General features: G+C 41.6%; 1 protein-coding gene and 1 long non-coding RNA gene across 6 annotated transcripts in view; one reads left to right on the top strand and one right to left on the bottom strand.

The window, feature by feature from the left end:
• Positions 1-22,642, bottom strand: part of LOC123959346 (rho GTPase-activating protein 21-like) — an 83,262-nt gene that overhangs the window by 35,554 nt on the left and 25,066 nt on the right. For 3 of the 5 annotated variants that reach the window (XM_046033674.1, XM_046033524.1, XM_046033595.1), the window contains exon 3: positions 1,938-2,126. In XM_046033674.1, coding sequence (XP_045889630.1) covers positions 1,938-2,126 — 189 coding nt within the window. Of the gene's footprint in view, positions 1-1,937; positions 2,127-6,657; positions 7,178-22,642 lie in introns of those variants that run through there. The other 2 variants (XM_046033440.1, XM_046033366.1) reach the window with 2 other exon arrangements.
• On the top strand, positions 6,573-9,205 carry LOC123959652. Its single transcript, XR_006822372.1, has 3 exons — positions 6,573-6,990; positions 7,139-7,291; positions 8,055-9,205. It is a non-coding gene; the product is annotated as an uncharacterized LOC123959652 (long non-coding RNA).

The following is a 22,642-nucleotide window of genomic DNA, read 5'->3' as shown; positions in this document are numbered from 1 at the left end:
AATCTTTTTGGTTACACAAATGTCTGAAAATCCTAACTGTCGTGCCACAGTCTCTCTTTAAACATGCAGAACCAAAGCCAAGAGCTATAAACAGAAAGCACTATGCTAACTTTGTAAGAAATCCTTCTGTGTAAACTGAAGAGGTTGTCAAAATGCACTTCAGAGAAAAGTAAACCACACTTATCCTAAATTATCACTTACAAATCTAATACTCAGGAGGCCATAATAAGCTTTGAGGAAGTGGACTCAAAACACCAGCACATTTTCCAATTAAAGAAGCCCCGTCTTATTTACCCAAAGCCCTTTGGTCTGAGCCCATTAGGAGCTGGGAGCACTGTAACGTTAGGATTAATACCAAAGAGTAGATTGGTACTGATGTTATCCAGAGGACAGCTGGCAGACTTCCCAGGTGGGATGATACAAGTCAGAGGCTCCAACAAACAACCCTTCCTGCATTACTGACACTATTTGAGCATATTAATATGACTGTACAACTGCTCTTTGGTTTGGTGTTAGTGATACACAAACAAACAAACAAATTAAATGTCTTAGCTTTAACATCTTGAACAGATTAAATATTCATCGTTGTATCGCCAGTAGTCCTATAAAGGACTTAAGTATCAAAAGAAACACAATCAACTTGATTTTTTAATGTGCTGTTGATGGACATTAACTAACAATCATTTTCAATTAATCTGCTGATTATTTTTATGATTAATTGGTTAATTGTTTGGTTTATGAAAGTGAAAAATTACAAATTCTCATAATCGCATCTTCCTCAAGTCTTGTTTTGTCCACAGTCCAAAAACCCAAAGATGTACAACACATAAGATAAAGAAAAGCAGCAAATTCTCAAAGCTGAAAAGTTATAACTGGAGAGTTTTGGGCATTCATTTCTGTAGGAAACATCCAATCACTTAGCTTAAAATTCTGCTGTGTGCACTGCTAACGGCGGGCAAAAGCTAAATATGTTGATGTGAGAAAACTGAAAACACAATTTGTGGCTTCACTTTAAATTCTGGGTCACATTTGGATGAATTCAGCATCGGTGGTGCCATGTTTTTTTCCTAACTGCAACAATGAAGCATTCTCCATGGCAACAACAAAAACAACAACAACAGAGACTTGTGGGTATAGTAGTATTTGGTGCCGTCTGTGACACTGACAAAAATATGATTTCTCAGAAACCAAGTTGAAATAATTAAGAGTGGGTGCTATAACTCACTTCATTATTCAAGAGTCTCTTGATTCTGTGTAAGCTAACATTGAGCAGTTTATTAAAGAACCCACTGGAAATACAGAACAGGGAAAAACACTTCCTCCCACCTCACAGCAATTACAACAAGTGGTGAATGAGCTTCAGGCAAAAACAATATTCTGTGATAATTAATACAAACTGTATGCAGTTAGTTAAGTAGTATGGAACTGGGCCACATCTCTAATGTCCCAACAGCACTAAATACTGTGGTGTTTGTCATTATGCCATGTTCAAATAGCAGCAGCAGGTCATAATTCTGATTATGCTTTCCCCTCATGACACACAAATCAGATGTTTTCTAATCATTGCAGACACTAAAAACTAAATAAGGTCACATTTTATGATTACAATCTGAAAACACACACCAGTAGTTATAAATTTTTGGGCCCCGACAGCGAGGCCAGAGTTAGCATGGAGGACAAGTGACAAGTATTGGTATTTAATGTTGTTGAAATGGGTTGCGTCCTAGATAACATTTAAATGAGTATATAGCACTGACTGTGGTGTGTTTCATCTGTTTGTAATATAATATCGCTCAACACTATTTTATTTATTTTTGAAACATATTTTCAATATTATTCAGCTCTAAATCGGAGTTTGTTTTGATATATTATGATATATTTGATATATTATCCTAGTATCATCAGAGTAACATGTAAGACACGATGTTCTGTGTCACCTTTAGAGAATTGTGGACTGCGGACTCCGGCGGGTAGACGATGAAGTGTCGCAGTGTGAAGCCGAAGCCCTGGGAGGTTCGGCGCAGGTTAAGCGTCTTGGGCCCCGGCCAGGAAAAAGGCTCCTCCTCTGCCCCGGGAGAAGCCATGGCCGACGCCTCGCTCTGATCGCGCCCATCCTTCTGCTTGGCCTGAAAGGAGGACAAACAAACAGGAATGTCAGAGCCGATCTTCAGAACACAAACAGCGTGTAGAACCTGCACTGTGTTGCTGACACAGAGAAACTGGAGAGGAACCGCTCATTTTGGGAGTTAGACGAAAAGATTGATCCCACTCTCACGTCTGTTTGGTAAATATGAGGCTACAAGAATCCAGCTATCTTAGCCTAGCATAATGTTTTTTCGATAAGAAGAAGATATACTTTATTTATGTAAAACCGATATGTTTCAGTTTTATACAGATTAAAGAAACACGGGGAAAAAATGGAAAAACAATTTAGATTAGTGTCCCACAACCTTTTTTTTCTTGCAACCTGTGACCCCTCATCACAGTTATTGCTGAAGTGTGAACAAGAATTGTCAAAGAGTTTCTTTTTACATTTAAATGACTTTTAGAGGCCTATCAGGTGAAAGTATCCCATATTCAACAAGAAAAAAAGACAGTAAAAAAAGTAAACTTGTGCAACAGAAACATTTCTCTCTTTCATTCCCCTTAAATTCAATCATCATACCTCCCTAAAAAAATATCTTGGGATCTCTTGGGCAGTCTTGACAACCCACTGCTGTAGATGATGCACCACTCCACAGCAAAGAAGTCAAATGTGGTTGTGAAAATAATGACACACTGTTAGTAAAACGGCCATTTCCACATGTTCACTCCTGCCATGAAAACAGTACACTAACTCCATTCACTTCCCCCCTGGTGACTGTGTAAAGAAAAGTAGTTTTGCTAAAACAAAGAAAAGCATGATTACACAGATGAAACAGCCCGTGGCTAGGCATATATCTAACTAATCAACTTGATTTAAGAAACCCCCAGTTGGTGATTCTTTAGTTATGAGGCTTGGTTATGTTTTTTTCTGGAGAGAAACAAGATACATTTTGTGGTCAAGGTTTACGCTTTTGGAAATAAGAAGAGAGTAAACAAGACGGTATATTGTTAAAAGTTATACTGCATAAAAAAAACATGGTTGTAGACTGTAAACTGCAAAAAAAGGGCTGATTTTGAACGTGGAAGATATTTGACCTGCGCCCTTTCTGATGTCTGTCATCACAAACACTATGAAAGACTGATAATATCAAAGAAAGTTAAATGGAAGGAATATAAGAATTGTGAAAATGAACTGCCTTACTGTACCCACACAAACAACATAGTGTATCGTCCATTTCCGTCACAAAATCATTAGTGCACCATGGGATTATTCTACTGATTAACTGTGTTATTTCCCCCATGTGTAATTTTAGTTATACATTAAGAGTCACAAAGCTTAAAATATTCCCTGACTCTTAATGTCTTCAGCCAATACAGAAAGAAATCATTTCACTCAGCAAACCCGGTATCCTTCGATGAAAACTTTTACAATGTTGATGACAGAGGCCAAAAAATGTTGTGGTTACTGTCAGCGATCACAAGATCTGTCAACATAATCAGGGTTGTCACTCAAGCCACATTTGTAGTGCCCAGAACTTCACACTACCATACATGTGGCTTTAGTTATTGCACATTGTGGGCTTTGCATGGCTATTTGAAGGTCTAACACAGGATAAAAAAAAATAAACAACCCTTAAATGTTGGCAGCTCTTAGCTTGCGCAACATTACATTTTTGCCTACTGAACACAACACGTGCTCCACATCAGCTGCAAAACTCTTGATTTTAAATGCTCTATAACAAAAAGCTGTTTATGAGGGGCTGACTCCGTCTCAAATGGCAACTATAGCTAAGCTGAAAGTACAATGAGTCGCTCCAGTTTACATTCAAGACCCCATTTCTCCAGAAGATGATGTTACAAGACCTGAGAAACACAAAGACGACCACAGAGGGAGTATAGGTGGTCACATATTAGACCTAATCTTAAGACACTGCATAGTGAAGAAAGATGCACGGCTGCAATAAAGCGATTATTTTCATTACTGACTAATCTACAATATTTTGTAGATTAGTTGATTAAATATTTGGTCAAAAAAAAATGGCAGACATCTTCAAATATCTTCAAGCTAGATTTGGTAAGTAACTAATTCGAAAGCCAATTGCCTTCTAGCAAATGCCACCGACGGAGATCCTCCAGCGCAGATCACAGTCAGTATAGAGAGTAAGAGTTTGCACTAGCGTAGTGAAGGTTTTGACAGCAAACATGGTCCAGTTTCTGGGTGTAAACGGGACCCTGGAGCTTCATTCTACTATCCAGCCTACTACGTAATAACACTGTGAACACACTGTAACATAGTAGCAGGTATTACTGGCTGTTTCACAACCACTAACTCTGTCAGCCACTAAAAGATAACAAGCTAAGAAAAAATGCAAACAAATAAACGACGCTAACTACTCTGAACATTATGCAACAACAGACTCCTCTACTCTGCGTCTGGCTGAGGCTTGAACATGTGGGCTATGGCTGAATCTCTCCAATGTTTCCTCAGAATTTCTTATTGGGAGAGAAGGAATACGTGTGCTTCCAGCCCTTTTTCAGCATTTCTTTTCTTTTTTTTATTTTTACTTTTTATAAGGGGAAAACCATGTTTCTTTTTATTAATCATAGCAGATTATTTTTTACATACTTTAAAAGGTGTCTGAAGGGGGAACTTCCTTCTTGTAAATTATTGTGACCTAAATATCTTTGAGTTTTGGACCAGTCAATAAATCTAAATAAGTCACAATGGGCTCTGGTGATCATTAAATAAGGTGCAGGCATACAAACTACAGTAATTTTCTTTAAGAGTCATTTTTTGGTGCTGCAATAGTCCAAACATACAAGACAACAACGCCACTCTCTGAATACATTATCCAAGACTTCAATTCCATTTTGAATCTACCTTTGTTAGATTATTTTTCTTCCTAAAGCCTTTTCAAGAACAACCCACAAACACACAACAGTAAAATATTCTCTATCTCTAAGACTTCTACTGTATATTGCGCCATCACTGAGAAACACTCCTGCTGCTATGAGACTTCTGTCACATCCATCATCAAAGTAATGATAGAGCTGAACCGCTGCACCACAGGGCGTGCGTTAGCGGTTATTGCTAACACTACCATAATGACTCCGGGCCACGACAGACTGCCAAGAGTTTCAGCTTCAACCCAGATCTCTCCACAGGCTCTTCTCCTACCAAAATACATCTGAGGTGTGGATCCAAAACAAAGACATTCTCCCCACCGCCCCTCTTGCTGCTCTATCCACACCTCTCCTCTGCCTGTCTGTGAACAGCAGATGTAGAGGCCTCCAGAGAGTTGGATGGGTGTGGACTTAATGCTATGACTGGTGAAATCACCAGCAATACCCAGTGGTGTGGTGCTGGAAGTAAGCCACAGTCCACAACGTGACTGGGACAGGAGAGGAGAGCAGAGCTGACAGTCCAACTCGGCTGTTTGTTTTGATTTCATGCTTAAAATTTAATGTCGTATTATGCAATAGCTAAGCCATTTGGATCAAATGCTCCAAGGTGCACACACACACACATTTTCCATCTTACTCTGCTCTCTTTGCTCTCTCTCTTGTTCTATAACATGTTGAATTATGAAGCATAGAAGCAGCAGCATAACAGAGTGTGAGGAGAAACTAGCTGCATAGTGCTGCCTCAGTCATATTGAAAAGGTACAATACTGTAAATCTGCTCCCAACAAGCTCACACAATTACCTGATAAATACTACCCAATTATGCAGGCAATCTGTTCAGACAGCATTATGCCATATGGTGCCATGCCCTGCAGGATGGTGCATTTGCATGCCTATCCCTGCTTCTTTATGTATATGAGATGACGAATTTGAATGGCATTATTTGCGGACTCTCTCCACACTATTTCTTTTTTTCTTAGTCTGTGAGTCACTCATGGGGCCGTCTGACCTCGCAGATGTACCTCTTTCAATCTCTTTCTGTTTTTTTTCCAAACTTCTCTCCCTCTCCGACCACAGACTTTAACATTAGTCACCCTTATTCACAATACCATCGGAAAATACGCCTTAAAATCCCTACTTTGGTCCATAACTGAACAATGACTTCATTCCACTAAGCTTCAGCCCGCGCTACATAAAAAAACATGAATGGCTGTTTTTATTTTAGAAGAAATTCTGAAAATGACGCGGCCGTATATGCAAAATAAACCTTCCCCTGACAGCACACAGCAAAGTGTCAGTCTGAAACAATAAACGAAACCTAAACCCAAACACACACACTCACACACACACACACACACACGGTCACGTTACAAAAGATATCGGCCAGTGAAACAGGACTACCCTGCCGCTGGAGAGAAGGATGACGCACATGAAATTCCTAAGGCAGCACAACAAAGTGTAGCCATCCCTAACCTCTCCTCCCTTCTCCAATGCTTCCGATGTAAACCTATATGCTTCTGCCAGACACTGATATCGCCTAAACACATATGTCAGCAAGTCTGGGTATTGCTAAATGCCTCAATACTGTGACACAACTTGCTGCAGACCACCTTAATATCTCAATTCTCAAGGATGCTCTCCACCTTTCTCATACCTAACTATCCTTACCCGAGATCGGACACAGTTCTTCCTGGAGGCTTCCCGGAGCCGAGCCCAGGACACGCTGCGATTAGGACTGGTGAGCCCCAGTTCCACTTCTCCCCAGTAGGCTCTGGCCAAAAGCTGGAACCAGAGACAGTACGGCTCGGACAGGCAGCCATCCACCCCGGCCAGCCGAGCCCAGGGACAACCTCCAGATGACGGGGAAGGAGAGAGGGAGCAGCACCCTTCAGCGTTCACGTCCACATCCCGCAGGTCCGGGTGATCCTTCAGAAGGACTGGCTTACAGCCTGGAGGTAGCCCGTTCCTCTGAGCCAGCATGGCATAGCCAGGTCTGAGATGGTAAGACCAAATCCTCAAAAATGCTCTGGTTTCTGTGTCCTTCGGTTCCTCTTCCCTCCTAGATAGCCTACTCCAAGTTTCTGGTTGAGTCCATTTGGCACCTTCTTTCTCCCCTCAGTCCGTCTTTAACTGTTTATTCTGGTTTTAGTTCGGGGAAACAGGGCTGTTCCTCCGGGCGTCCCACAGACACATGATGTTTCCACTCAGCTGAGAGGAGAGCGCAGCGGCTGAGTGCACTGCAGAGAGCCCAGGCCGACTGACTGACGCACCCACCCACTCACCACACAAAACTCTCTCTGAAGTATGCACACACACACACATATTCACATACACACACCAGGCGGCCTGAAGTGTATTCTCTTCCTGTCTCCTCCATCGCTCGCTCTCTCTCTAACTCACCTCTCCCGCTGCCAACCTTTAAAACTTTTAGCTAACAGACTCACGTGCCGAGGCTAATCAATAAATCATAAGAACAAATGAAAGGAGAAGATGAGGCGCACACCCAAGTCAAAGATAAGTTAAATAGGAGGAACATTCAAAACAATTTTTTTAGAGTAGGAAGCACAAGCAGCACAAAATGTCTATCTATAAGGAGACAGGAATAACTTGGATTGTTTTCACAGGCAGTGGAGGAAGTCAAGTGGGGCTAATACAGATAAGGAAGCACACGGGTTCTGGGAAATCCAAAAGGCTCGAAAATGTGCGCCCAACGCACCCGCCTCTGTGTGCTTACAGCTCATCTGGCAGCTACAAAGAACTGATGTCTGGGTGGCAGGTTTGGTGGTCAGAGAGAATACCAGGAGTATTTATTATGCTGTTTATTTAACATAAAGATAAACATTGTTACATAAGGATAAACAGTGCAACAGATTTTAATGTATATAAAGCTACCCTGGTTAGGGTTATTTCAGGGACCATTTCTTCCTGGGTGTACCAAATGATTAGTAGGGGGGTTACCTGCCGATTACACACAGCTGCCTCTCATTAGCTGCTCAGGCCTTCCTTGTGTCGTCCTAGTTTTCTTGTAGATTTCCTGTTGATTGTTTAATTCTGTCTCTCTTCAGGGCACCTGCCCACTCTCAGCCCGCTACGCCAAACCAACACCAGCCAACCACGCCAGTCGTCTTCATCATTCATCCAGCCTGCTCTCCACCATTGCTCACCACCCTCTGCTCTTCTCCATCTCCAAGCCCCACTCCATATATGTTGACTGTATGCAGATGCCAACAACTGTCATAAACCCAAAGATTACATGTTCAATTCCCAAAATTCTGTGTCCCATAATGGTTAAAATCACCTTGATCTTGACAGTGAAACCCTACGTCCCCACTCAGGACAATCTGAGGACAATTTGCAATTAGGAGCCCAAGTGAACATGTTAATCTGAACTCCACCACATGCATCCACCGCTTCTCCCTTCAAACTCGCCTTGCACTTGCAGTATTACGTAAGAAGCCAGCCATGCCACAAGGGAATACCTCCCCAATCCTTGAGGTAAACAAGCCTCCACAGAGGCTTGGCAACTGCCTTTTATTTTAGTAGCAGTGAGACGGCTGGGAGCAGGATGGACCCTGAAACCTTTTAGCAAATCTCTCTAGTAGAGACCAAAGCCAAAACACCAATTTAATTTTTAATCACATTTTCATCTCCGGCCTCTCTAGAGCTTCTGTGCTGCTCCAGCCGCAACATCAGGACTCTGTGCTGTAATATGGGGTAGTACAAAATGTGTATAATGTTGCTTAAGCACAATTCATACGTCTTTAGTCTCTATGGTGAGTTATTAGTTGGACACACTGTCCCTTAAACGTACGTTTACTTGTTCACTTCCAACAACAGCTAATGCGCGTTCGTCAACAGCCGGTGTGGTTTGTAAAGCCGCTCTGGATGAGAGCTTCTGTTAAATGGTTAAAACGTAAATACCAGTCTATTTTGATTCAGAGGGAATATTTGCCATCCGAGACAGTGGCGACCGTGAAGACAACATCAGGAACCCAGGCGTGGAATGTTCCCTCTCAGCTTTTTGTTATGAGCATCTTGTTACCACATTCGCTCGGCTCAATATAGCATGTGGCATTCTGTATGGAAAAGGCGGCAGGAATAGAGTTCGCCAAACAGTTGAGGCACTTGACTTGTAGTCTCACAAGAATGGTTACATGAGACCTGTACACACTGTACTGCATATAAGTGAATGTGTAAGAATAAAGTATAGAATATGTGTTGTTTCCATTTTTACAAACACACATCATGATTAGAGGTATAATTTACAGCCAAACAATACCTCTTACCTCCACTAATATATTTCAGACTGCTATAGGGTTTCAGACCACATCATATATGTCTCTAAATTCCCGTAAATCTGAAACACATGATAGGAAAAAAGATCCCTGAAAGGAATTCCTGTTGGCTAGGAAGTGGATTTGGTGCCATGCAGACGCAAAAACTAGACACGCCGCCTAGAAATATTATGCCGTTGCCATGGCAACAAACCGGACCACAACAATGTCGGCCACTGGACTGGGGTTTTCTCTGTGGGCGCTCATTTGTGTCCCCGTGGACGTGTTTATATACACTGTGTGTCGATGTGTCTCATATGAAGGCCAGCGAACATTGTTGAGGAGGTGATTTGAGGCTCGAAACTGGCCATCCATCTCACTCCTGCGTGTCTGACACACGTTATTAGAGGATGGACATATTTGCTACGACTCTAAAAAGTGAATTTATGTGTGTGTGTTCTGGATTTAGCTGTGCTCTGTTAGTTTTACTAGTGGGGAAACTGGATCATGTTGTGTTACTGTCTGGGCAGAATTGACACAGCTTTAAGGTCGTCTCTGGTGTTGTAGTTGCAGAGTAAACTGAGCAGAGGAGTCATGTATTAATGTATTTCTGTAAACAATGGGGAGGACTTTATGTGAGATGAGATGTGTCATGGGAATATTCATTACCTGAACACAAGAGAGAAATCTGGGAAGTGCAACTATGACCCTATTTACACTTATTCATCTCATATGTCTTGGGCAGATCAGATACCTATCCTATCCTTAAACAGCTAAGTGTAAATGCATCCAAGAAGCATTCTGAAAGGACTGAAATCTGACTGTTTCTAGCCATGTGTTGAAAAGGTGGAAATGCATCCATCTCTCCAAGACACCAACGTGGTATTTACTCCAAGTGCAACTGCTTCACTGACTGCTCAGTGAAAATAGCCACTTACAGCGTCTGTCCCATCGCATCCTACTCTTATAATAAATCCATGGTGATAAAGGCAGCTGCAGATACACCAAAATGAACCGTCACCAAAACAACTTCTCTCCCTGTCTCAGGAAACATCTTTATCTGTATAGGTGGGAGAATGGCATGAAAGAGATGCTAAAAGGTTTGTCTCGCCCATGTTTATAAAACTGTTACCTCTAAATCTTAATTCTTGTAGCTAGGGCTGACCCCGAATAGTCGAACATTCGATGCTTTGATGGGGTGGAGACGATTTGACTGTCAATCTCACAGTCAAAGCTTTGCAGCGAAACAAGGATCTTGGCGACATGGGGGTGCTCAACATCTGATTTTACATAGAACTACCAGTATTCTCCCAATAAGTTAAGATACAGCCTATTAAAATATACATTTCAACGTTTAATCCTGTAAATAAACATGTAAAAAGAAAAAACTTTCAATTAATGTTTTTAAAGTGCGTGAATAAATCCAAGTGTAACCCTAACCCTGGCTCATCAGTGCGCATGTGTAGGCGTAGTGTGTATGTGTTTAGGTGCAGAAGAGGAACACTTGTTGAAGAGATGGAGCCCCAGCTTCACCGGTGTTGTTCCGAGTTGTCACCGTTGATGAATGACGTTGAAGAATATTATTTTAAACAGCGGGCTACTTGAAATAGACCTGCGAGGAACCGCAACGTGCATGAAGTTGTCGGCAGCACGGCATGCACGCAAAACTCTGCACAAGACCGGTGAATGGCAATCGCCGCGCACAAAAACACACATGATTCGACTATCAGTCCACTATAGGCAGGAGTTGACGATTCTGATTCGACTATGTAAATCCTTAGTCGGGGACAGCCCTAGTTGTAGCTAAACTGCTATTGTGCAGAAGTTATTCTTCGTCTGCTGTTTTTTGGCAGTTACCAAACAGCTTCATGTACTCTACCACCTCCTTCTGGACTGGAGGAGGGCTGATCCTGATGTACATGAAGCCCCGTCACTTAACATGTTAGGTTGCTTAAGCTGTTAAAAAGTCAGACAACAGGGAAAATGCCCTACACAATTTCCCAGAGCCCAAAGTGAGGTCCTCAAACTGTTTATTCTGGCTGTCCAACAGTGCAAAACCCAAATTTATTCAGTTTACTTTGAAACAAAAAGCAGCAACAGGTTAATGGGATGACGGGTATGTTCAAACACACAATAAACTGGTCACAGCTCTTTAACACCAGCTAGGAAAATGCTTTGAAGAAATTTATGAGATCTCACAGAGGTGTAAATTGTAAGCAACACTGTCCATCCCAGAAAAGCAACAATAACAAATAACACCAGTGTAGGACCAGTTGATAATTTCAGCTTGAGCATGGCTACAGACGCTTGTGAAATTCTACCAGCAGGTGTGGAAGGCGGTGCGATGAATAACCAACAGACGGATGCAGGTGGTGTAACATTTAGAGGTCTTTGTCGGTCTCTCGCTGCACTGTTACCACTCGAGTCTGGACCCGACACAGAGCAATTCGGTCTTGGAGTCCCCCTGCTGATAATTCTGCAAATGGCCCTGTGGCTTCACACAACATCACACGCAGGGCCAAAGACAACATCCAGACTGCGGCTGTGGTGAAATAAAGACAAGGATGAGGAAATCGGCTGGTGTGGGCTTTAAGACCACTCATGAGTCTTGCTGAAACACCAGGGCAAACAAGCCAAGTTTGTACTATTTGGAAAAGGCTTAAGAAGCAAAACTAGTTGGAGGATAGGTTTCTGTTCTGTCTTTTACATTTACATTTAAAGCTGCACGCCAACACTCACCACACAAAAATCCTTATAAATTAGCTGAGACAGGCAAAGTTGTGTTCCCTGAGATGTGAAACTCATTTCAGATGTTTACATAACTGGAGAATGCAATACAATGAAAACCAGGTTGGTTGATGATGCCGTTTCATTTTAATCCACTCAAATCTTGGAGTCTAGGATTTATTAGATGATTATCTGCAGCTCTGATTTGTGTAACAAAGGAGAAAAAGGCCTGTGGTCGGTAAGCAGCTGACAGGATCTCTGGATGCGGATTAAAGACACAAGGCACCGACAGGGCTCTAAAAACTACAATAAGTAATTTTGAAGTCTCCCATCAGTGCTCGTGTGTGACCAACTTTATTTATCTGCGGTGTGTGTGTGTGTGTGTGTGTGTGTGTGTGTGTGTGTCTGTGTGTGGTACAGAGAGCAAGAAGAAAAGAGAAAGTCTTGCAGGAGGATTAGGCTCGATTCAGGGTGGCTTTTCAGGACTCCTGGCGGGTGTAAGATCTAATCTGGACATGCTGCATCTGGGCTCCGCGAGGTATGGCTTACTGTAACAAAGGACTGGCTAATGAGGGCCAGGGAACAGACTGCTCCCACTATGCGCCCACACCATAAAGCCCTCCTTCACACGGCCCTCAGGGGGTACAGAGGGATATGAACCCAACAATCGACTACCCTTGGGAGATAGAGGGCTACCCATCGCTGACCAGGCACATCCTGGAGCAGACTGACCTTGTTTCAGGCTAAGATAAGTGCTCTAAGTGTGGGAGGCAATAGATGAGTCACGTACTGGCATATTAGGGCCTATAATATAGTTTTACTGCATCCTCATTTGCCAATACACTAGGAGGCGGGGAGGGCATTCTGGGTGTACACATATAGAGCCAGACTTTCTTTCCTGGAGGGCAGGGAAGAAACTGAGACAGTAAATGAGGAAAAAGAAATTGAGTGAGAGAAGCTGTTTACAGTTGGGAACATAAAAAAAGCTTGCTTTAAAGAAATGAAAGACATAAAATCTGAAACAGGCTACATGGCAAGGCATTTAAGGAGAAAATAAAATTGTAGCAGCAACACAAAAACGTATCCTGATAAGGTTTCACACAGTTTATGTTTAGGAAGTGCTGAAACAATTTGTCAATTAATTGATTAGTCCTCTGACAGAACATTAAAGTGTCTATAAATTATTATTTTAATAATGTATTAAATGACAAATGTGACCATGTGAAAGGGGTCCCTTGTACGAATGAACCTACAGAGAATTATCACCTGTATCTTCAGCTCATCTCTGCTTTACAGAGCTTTATAGTGAGTTTCAGCTTATTGTTAAGTTGTCTGTCAGGAAACTTTGCTGTTTTGGTTCATTCTCATCTCACCGCTCTCACAGGCAGCTGTACATGACCTGCTCAGCACCAAACAGCAGACAGACACAGTTAGAGACAAGCTGGTGAACATAGTGGAGCATTTAGCAGCTAAAGAGTCAGATGTTTCCCTCAGAAGCTGGTGGCGACCAAAAACAGAGCTAAAACTAGAGTGAATATTAGACTTCAGGTGGCAAAAAAAATCTCCATTTCTCACAATCTTTTGAAACGATAAAAACAAGTAATTTGAGTAAATCACCTTAACCATTTTTCACTATTTTTTATTTCTTTCTTCTCAGCTCGAGACCCAAAAGAAAAGTCTGGTGTCTTCCTGAGACCCAAACTTACACAACTACAATATGAACTGTCATAGCGTCTACATTTATAAAGAACACAACAAACCTTTAATTTAAAATGTACTATATGAAATGTATACAAGTACATCAGTGTAAAGTTTCTCACCACCTCATAACCAACTTGCACTGAAATATTAGAACATAGAAGCAGTAAGGCAATACACTCACTATGTCAGCTGGAGTTGGGGTGTGGTCCAGTATGTAAAGAATATCTCAGCAGTAATCAGATTTGTTAAATGTAACGTGATCCTGCCAGAAGAGGATCCAGGACCTCCCAGACTGGGACCAGCACCTTGACTGGATCCAGGCACTTCCCTTATATATACTATACTATCTGCAAGCCCCACGTACAGGCTACTGGGAAATGTACTGTATGCTGGCAAGTGGTTTAATGCTTTTTGGCATATGATCCCTGTGAGCCCCACAGCTGACCAAGTGGCTGTTTGTGTTGTGTAATGGAGAAATGACATTGATACACAGTTGTTTTCAATAGGTAGCGTTGCAAATGCATCCTGGGTGCCTTGTGTGTTTGCAAGAGTACTCTGAATTCCTCAAGCTGAAAAAACTTCAACTCAGAGGAAAAGCGCCTGACATCATACAAGTTCTTTTCCCACTGTCCAATCAGATGAGATTTTTGAGTTAAACGTACTCTGTCCGATTGCCCCATTTGCTTTTCGTGGCTGTAAAACAGAAATTTTGAAACTTTCTGATTCCAATTCCCCCCACTTGCACTTGTAGCAGCAGGACAGGAGGAAACCGACAGGGAAGTGATGGGAGACCGGGAGAGACCGAGAGAACCAGAAACAGCTGTTTGAAGTGCCTTGCTCTGCTGGTTTTGAGTAATTATTGTGAATGCTCTGATTACTAAATGTAATAAATAATGCTTTGTTTGTGATGACAACTAGCACCATCCAATGTGCTCCAGGGACTAGGGATGCACCGAAATGAAAATTCTTGGCTGAAGCCCAAACCAAATATAATGACAAAATTTGCCAAATACACCGAACAAGTACAATTCACATTTTTACGACTGCATAAATTAAATAGTCAAAATGTGCTTTTGACTCAGTGTTTCCCACAGGATTTGGAGAGACTAGAGGGTGGGTCCAAAGCCCAAGAGGGTCCAGTAGAGTAAATTACATGTGTCCATTTACTTTTAATGTACACATGTAATATGTTTTATACTCTCCGTGAATATAATCCAATTAATCTTATTGTCATACTGTATAGACACCTTATTTTGAAAACCGGACGTTGTCACATGTGTATCCTCACGCTTAATTCATCAAGTCCGACCCAATTTGTTAAATAATGTTGTATGTGGTTCTCATATCACGCAACATAAAGACTTCACAGCCTCTCTTCAGGTAGGACTCCCATACTGAAACACTTGTCTTTGTAAAGAGAGAAAATGACAAAATGAAGTTGCTAACCTGCCTGTCAGCTCGCTCTGGTCCGTTTCTGTTACCATAAAGGCTTGAATACATGTGCAATCCAAATGTAGGTGCGGCTAGCTTAATCGTCTTCTCAGAAACGAGTGACAGAAACACTCAAAGCGGATCGTTTGTTGACTTTTCTACGAAGTCAGACACAGATGGAGTGGATGTGCTAGGAGACAATTCAGCAGAACAGTGTCTGCAACTTTAAAATGCGTCCACACTGCCGACATGTCAACGTAATAGTTTGGTAAAATTTAATTGATCTTTTGACTTGACACCAAAAGTGCTATTTTGCTATTTTCGGCCGATTAATTTCGGTGGGCGAACATTCGGTTCATCCCTACCAGGTACTGTGATTTTTGAGTCTTTGTGTGATATTTTCTATCCCCCTGACCCACCGGAACAGCTGCCTCTGTGTTCAACGTCCTGATTTAAAAATTAAGCCCAGCAAAGCATTGTTTGGCATTTTATTGTCAATTGGCGACCCAATAAAAACAGGTTTGGGAAAGACTGGCAGAGATTCAACCAGTGGTTCTCAAATAGTTCCTGAAAAGTGGATTTCAGTTTTATCAACCATTACCACGGGTGATTTATATAAAATAAGAGATTCATGTTAGTAAAACAGCCTTGCACATCAGAACCCTTTTTTGTTTATGCCATCACATGCATGCAACTTTAGGTCTGCTCAACATCCATGCCCTCCTCTGCAGTGGTCAGTGTCCCCGCCTCCAGTTTGACTAAAAGATAAATCAAGAAAACACTTCAGCAGACTAATGCAGCAGCAGTTTTATGTTCTGTAGATGTTTATGTTCACTGCACTGGAGGCCAATCACACAGAAAGTATCTTGGGTACACTAGCTGCCACGGTCAATTAATTTTCCTGCTTGTAACTTGCATTAGCACTGCAGAGAACAGATATTGATTCCCTTGTCAAAACTGCAATATGAAACCAATATGTACCCTACGTAACAAAACAAAAGATCTTTCTACAACAAATGTCGAAACTAGCATTAGAAGTCTCCAAGATTAAAGTCCACTAACAATGCAATGACTGCCTTTTGTTATGCATGCTTTTGTAGCGAGGAGGAAGTTGGCACCCGCTATCCTTTCATTTTAAGAAGTATCCAACTCAAACATAAGTCATGACGCAAGAACTCCAAAAGCTACCAGTTTAACTCCCTGTGAGTTGTGCCCACTGGCAAAAACAACCATCAAAATTCACAGTTTGCTATGGAGACCATCACAAAACATCGAGAAACACACAACAGCACAAAGCTTCCAGGAGAGAAAATACAGGGGATTTCCTTTAAAACTGAGCGCTATGTCTTGGACACTCACCCAAAACTAACGGGGAAGACAAAAGCCCAGAGCCCGGGGGAGGGGTTCGCATGAGCTCTGAGTATTAGCGTGCTCCCTTAGTGAAGGAGCACTGCTTGACAATTGTCTCCAGAGGTCCCTTGACACTTCCAGATAAATGCCTCTGCCAATCAAGCATTCAGTAGCCTGTGCATTCACTCCTCAGCAGCTGCTCTCAGACAGCGAAAAAAAGGAACAAAAAAAAAAAAAAAGTTTAATTATTGCATCTCTCCTCATCGCTCAGGCAGTTTCCCGCAGGGAGATATCACGTGGTTAAAGAGAGGTGAGACGAGAAAGAGCCTCGGATCATCAGAAAGGCACTAATGAAGACACACATTTACTCCTGTCAGACTGACATGTGAGATGAGCCTGTCGACACCCATCATCTGACCTTCCACGCAACGCAGGTCCACCATTGCAGCAACATTTTCATATTATTACACTGTTATAATGGTAGCATAGATTTATCGAAATATTTAGAATGACAGTTGGCCATTAGAGAATAGAACCTGTTTTTTATTATTTTAAACATAGAGAAATTATTCAACTGAATGGTCTCTTAAATGTCCATCCATCCAAATTATTACAGGATTACTATTAGAGCTAAACGATTAGACGATTAAATGATTTATTTTGATAGATGATTCATTGTTAAACCATTTGTTTCCACCTTTTAAATATGCATATATATATTATACATATGCAAAATTGACCCTTTTTATGTGTCATAGTGAAATTGTTATATTAGGGTTTTGGACTGCTGGTCAGACAAAACAAGCAGTTTACAGATGTGACCTTGCACTCCGTGAAACTGTGATCGATATTTTCAGCAGTTTTATGGACTAAACGATTAAATGAGTACTCGATTTAGCATTGCACTCCTGTAACACCGTGGAACTCATAATGTAAAATCGCTGCAGTAGAACCAGAGACATCATCTTTCCTTTCCAAACCTGGCACCTACATTACCCACAATGTAACTTGACCGACAGTTTGGTTGGAGATTCTACTGTGTTACGCTAGTAGCTGCTAACGTAGCCTTGAGCTGCTACACTCAAGATGAGGAGCAGCTACAGAGGTCTGGTAAACTCACTTCTTTCTACCTCCCCACCTACAGATCTTTTTCCATTTTCAAGCTTATAGTCTTTACAAGTCACTTTAGGCAATTTATCAGACTTCAAACAAACTTTTTCACATCCACTCCAAACTTTTGATTCTCCTCTTCTGAATCTTGGAAATTCCTGAACTTTTAGGGTGTATGCTCTTGAGATTAAGAGCTCAAATGAGAAAAAATATTATAAAATAACATGTATATGTTGAATTGATTGTAGAGCCAGTAAAGTAAACCAGGATTCACCCTACATAAGACACCACTATTTCATCCACAACCCACCTAACGACATTAACCGCCCATGTCTGGAAACTCCCCATAGACGACATAAATCAGACACACAGACAAACACCTGATTCAAGACTCGGGGCTACTAAAATGCAAGCATAGGACATATGGACTAACCTGTCCACCCTGAATGTAAACTAAGTCATTCGGGCTTTCCAGCCCTCTGAAAGGCCCCTTTAAGAAACTGTGACACCGCCGTTAGCCAAAGTGTGTGCTTCATAAAGAGCCCATATAGCAGCGGTGTAAGCTGATCTTGGAATTCCCTTGGCTAAGGTTTAAGGTGGGACTGTTGTAGACTCAGAGGGAGGCTGAGGGTGGAGGGTCCACTCATTCCAGACGCGTGCCTGACGGATACATAATTACGGTGTAATGGGTGACTACACACGTCCAGATGCATAAACATAGTTGTGCTCAGGATAATAAAATGAAACCTCATTCATTTAGATGTTTAACCATTACAAAAGGGGATAAAATAGTCCAGGTTGTCTGTACGGCTTAACAGCTGGAGAAGGCCTTTATGTAATTAATGCAAACAGAGCTGCATGATGAAACGTAAACGAGGCTGGTTTAATGAACAGCTGATATACTTGGACCAGTACATGAGAACTCGTTAAACTAGATTAATGCTGGGATGAGATTATAGTGATTTCATGGTGCTGTTTTACATGTGAGAAAATCACATGCAAAATATGTACTTTAACTTTAACATCACTGCTTAAACAAAAACAAAGGTTGGTGTGTGTGATTAACAGACTATAGATTAAATTATTTTACACGTCTGGCCAGAGTTGATGTAGGTTTGTGCAGCTGTGTGTTTGTTGGTTGTTCGACTCATTTACTAGTGCTGGAGTTCAAGGGTTACTGTCTTTTACCTCCATCTTACAAAGCAAATTTTTAAGTTATTAAATCCACAAATATACACACACAACACTTGCCTTCTTTGAAAATCCAGTGCGTTTTGCCCCTTCAATATAACATTATTAAAAACATACAAAAATAGATATATTGGAGTTTGTAGGAGATGGCAACGACTTAATTGAAAGTCATTTAAGTCATTCATCAAACAAAAATACCAAACATTTGCCAATTCCAGCGGGAAAATGTGATATTGTGTTTATGAAAAATTATTTATTTATTTGATATAGTGACAGTATAGACAGACAGCTGCCTCTAGGAAGCCCCCATATCTGAGTTGACAAAAACATTTAAAACATTTTATACAGTAAACAATTACTCAATTGATTGAGAAATAACCTACAAATTAATTAATCAAAATAAATAATCCTCATCAGGCCTCATCGTCAATACAAACACCTTCAACTGCATCCACTCAGGAAATACCAAACATGTCGTCTCCTGCATCCTGCCCAGCTATTCTGGTCCACTAGTGAAATATTCACAACTGCCATTTAAAATTCATAAGCGACTGTAGAGATGCACCCAAACTCTAAAAATACTCTTTACAGCGTAATGGAATATAAAATATTCATCTTGACATGAACTGCTTTGCCATGTCTGGAAATCCTGTGTTTACCTCTCGCACTTGCAGCGGCTGTAGCACAGTGTGCTGCTCAACACAAAACAGCAGCGGCTATTTTCTTCATTGTAATTATTGCTTTAGAAACTCATCCCACGTGATCGAGGGTTGACACACGGCTCTACAGAGGAAGGATGGGTCGGCACATACAATTGTGTCACCACAGTGCTAAAACAATGAGCTGATCAGTCAATTGACAGAAAAAATGTGCCAATATTTGCTTGTTCAAGCTTCTGAAGTGTGAGGATTGAGTACAGTTCTCTGTTTTATGTCAGTATAAATTGAATATATTTCACTTTGCGACTCTTAGTTGGACAAAACAAGCAATCTGAAGGTTTCACTTTTGGTTCTAGGAAATTGTGATGGCCATTTTTTACTGTTCTGACCGTACGTTTCTCTTAAAGACACCTCAGGGGCTCTAGCTTTTACGCATAAGCTGCTTATTTTTGGTTTCCTTTAAGGTGAACATTCATGTATATTTAAAGAAAATGTAATCCACAATACTAATGCCATTGCATTTTTGTGAAGGCATTCAATTGACTGTAACAGATTCGGTATGGAACAGATCCTGTATTAGTTATGACGAGTGCACTAGAGCCAGCACTGATGAAGGCTGTGGGACACGCCCTTTAAACAACACACTACACACACAGCCCCCGGCTGAACAAGAGCTGTAAATTACACTGGTATTATGATCCAGCAAGAGAGGCAGTGAGGGGGAGAATGGAGAGAGAGAAAATGAGAGAAACAGAGAGAAAAATAAGAGTAAAAGTTCAAGAAAATGTGGATTCTGACTCATTGTGGATGCCCGTAGTGTCTGACAAAGGAATGATGGTCCTTGGAAAACACTGTGGTGCTTTCCTCTGTGTACACATGGGCCTGAGTTGCAGCACATACAGTACAGTAGATCTGCCCTCCCCTCCTCCTCTTCTCATATTCATCCTTCACTTTCCTGCCAATGGGTGTGACTTCTGGACTCCCCCTTTCTTGCAGGCGCCCTCTGCTGCACTTCATCATACCTTTCGAGTTCAGCCGCAGCGGCTTCATCAATCAAGACGTCGACTTGCACGCCCAGAAACCCACTTAGTGACATCATGTTGCATCTCATCAAACGGACCACGGTAATATGGTTAGGATCCAGTTCAGCAGATAAGCCAAAGCGGCGTTTAAGGAAATTAAATAAAAGCTGTAGGGCTGAAACCATTAATCGATTAATTGACAAAAACAACTATATAAAAGCATGCACATCTGAACGCGATAAATACTAGGTGCTGGGCCGAAGTACCTGTGCAAACCTGAAAAATATACCACCATCTGATGTCTGGGGTCCAAGTCTTTCTTCAGATATAATTGAGTTTTAAACATTTTCAAGCAAATTCTATGGTTGCAGCTTCTACAATGTGAAGATTTGCTGCTTCTCTCTGTTTTAAATTACCAAATATCTTCGGGACAGTCACTCGGACAGTCGTTTGGGCAAAACAAGACATTTATCGACTTTGGCCCTGGGAAACTAGGACGGGCATAATTTTTACTATTTTTACATTTTATAGACTAAATGATTTATCTAAAAAACAGAAAACTATGAAAACCAGACACAATTCCCAAGATAAGATCACACAGTTTAATTTCAGCTTTATGGAACAAAATTAATTGACATGTCAGTCAGGTGCTTGCGTGTTGCTGCAGGAAAAGGCGTTCCTTCTGACATCATCTGGCAGCATCCCAGAGAGGATACAAGTCCGACTTATGGCCAAATTACATTTTAAGAGTAAGATTATTTTTTATATCTTGTCTGAGCTGCTGTAATGTCAGCTGGTACGTCTCGCTGAAGTCAGTGCAGGGTTACATTACTGGGCTTACAGGTGGGAACAAAGATGGGGATAAGAAGCTGGGAATACAGACGGGAATGGAGCAGAAACTGTACGCGAAGGGTCAGAGTCCTCAAACGAAAAGGAGGGCAGGAGCAGTGAGTGAGTTCAGGCTGTGAATTTAGGGTGAAATAAGGGAATACATACAATCTGTGAGCCCCAAGAGATGTCAGACTTAGTTGAAAAATGGTTTGGACAGTATCGTGTTGTTGCTAACTTCAGCCAGGACTGCAATTCAGGGTGGGGTTCAAGAGAGTTCATGTGACCTGCTGCAGACATACAGACAGACATGGGATTTATACGGGGCGGGGCAGGTGTGATTAGCTGAGGAGAGAAGAATGTCATCTTTCAGCCGAGCGCTAACGTCACTTGGTGGAGAATAGTTTTGGGGCTGCGTGCTGTTTGATGTCTGTCTGCGTGTCAACAGGTAGCCAGATGCACATGTGATGTATTGACGGACATCTTGAGTGAAAAGCCCGTCTTGTTCGTTCAAAAGGGCCCATCGCACAAATACCAAATTGGATCAAAGCATTCTTTCGGTGCTGACTGTTTACCCAAGCAGCATCTCCTTTAACGGCTGACATCAGAGGCTCTTTACGGCTACAAATGTCCCTGCTTTTCTTAAGCCTGTTCTCCGTGTGTCTGTCCAACAAAACCCAGTTATGTAATGAGGACCGGGGCCAGATGAGCTGAAGAAAAGACTATTTAGCTCTGCACCTCTCTCCCCGCAGCGTGAAGCAGCTCAGCCATTATTCACTGGAATGTTTTCCTCCCATGTTTGTCCAGGGGGCTGAGACCCAGAAGCCGCAAGGCTAACGAATCAGTGCTCAGTTTGAGCTTGTTGGTCTGTATTTTCTTAATTTAGAGTAAATGAGTCCAAGTTAACTAATGAGTAACCTTTTAAAAAGGGACCACTAAATTGTTGTTGTTCTATACCATCCACTTAACCCCTGAAGAGTAAGAATGCTGTATCAAAGGTCGATCTTGTCTTACTCTAAATACATGACTATCAGTTTTGATTCTGTCACCAATACTTGTTATAAAATTATGTTTTTCCATACATGCTACCATTGTCATGTGTCCTTAAACAACATCCTGCAAAGATGCAGCTCAACACAAATCCTCGAAACATTGTGGTCAGTGTGACAGGCACAGTAAGAATAGTTAAGTGTATATAAATGTTACTCAACCAGCCCAGAGTGTTACTCAGCTGGGTGTAATTACATCAGGTACGTGTCTGACATCAAGGTCAAGCCAAAAACTACACAGCAGTAAAACGGGTGGACTTCACTTCTGACCTTTGATACAGTAAGTTTTAGTTGAACACTATTGGCTGAAA

This window comes from Micropterus dolomieu, linkage group LG01 (assembly GCF_021292245.1).
Source record: "Micropterus dolomieu isolate WLL.071019.BEF.003 ecotype Adirondacks linkage group LG01, ASM2129224v1, whole genome shotgun sequence".
In the NCBI taxonomy this organism is placed as follows: Eukaryota; Metazoa; Chordata; class Actinopteri; order Centrarchiformes; family Centrarchidae; genus Micropterus; species Micropterus dolomieu.
Note: the sequence above shows the minus strand (reverse complement) of the source record. Positions and strands in the feature narration are given on the sequence as shown.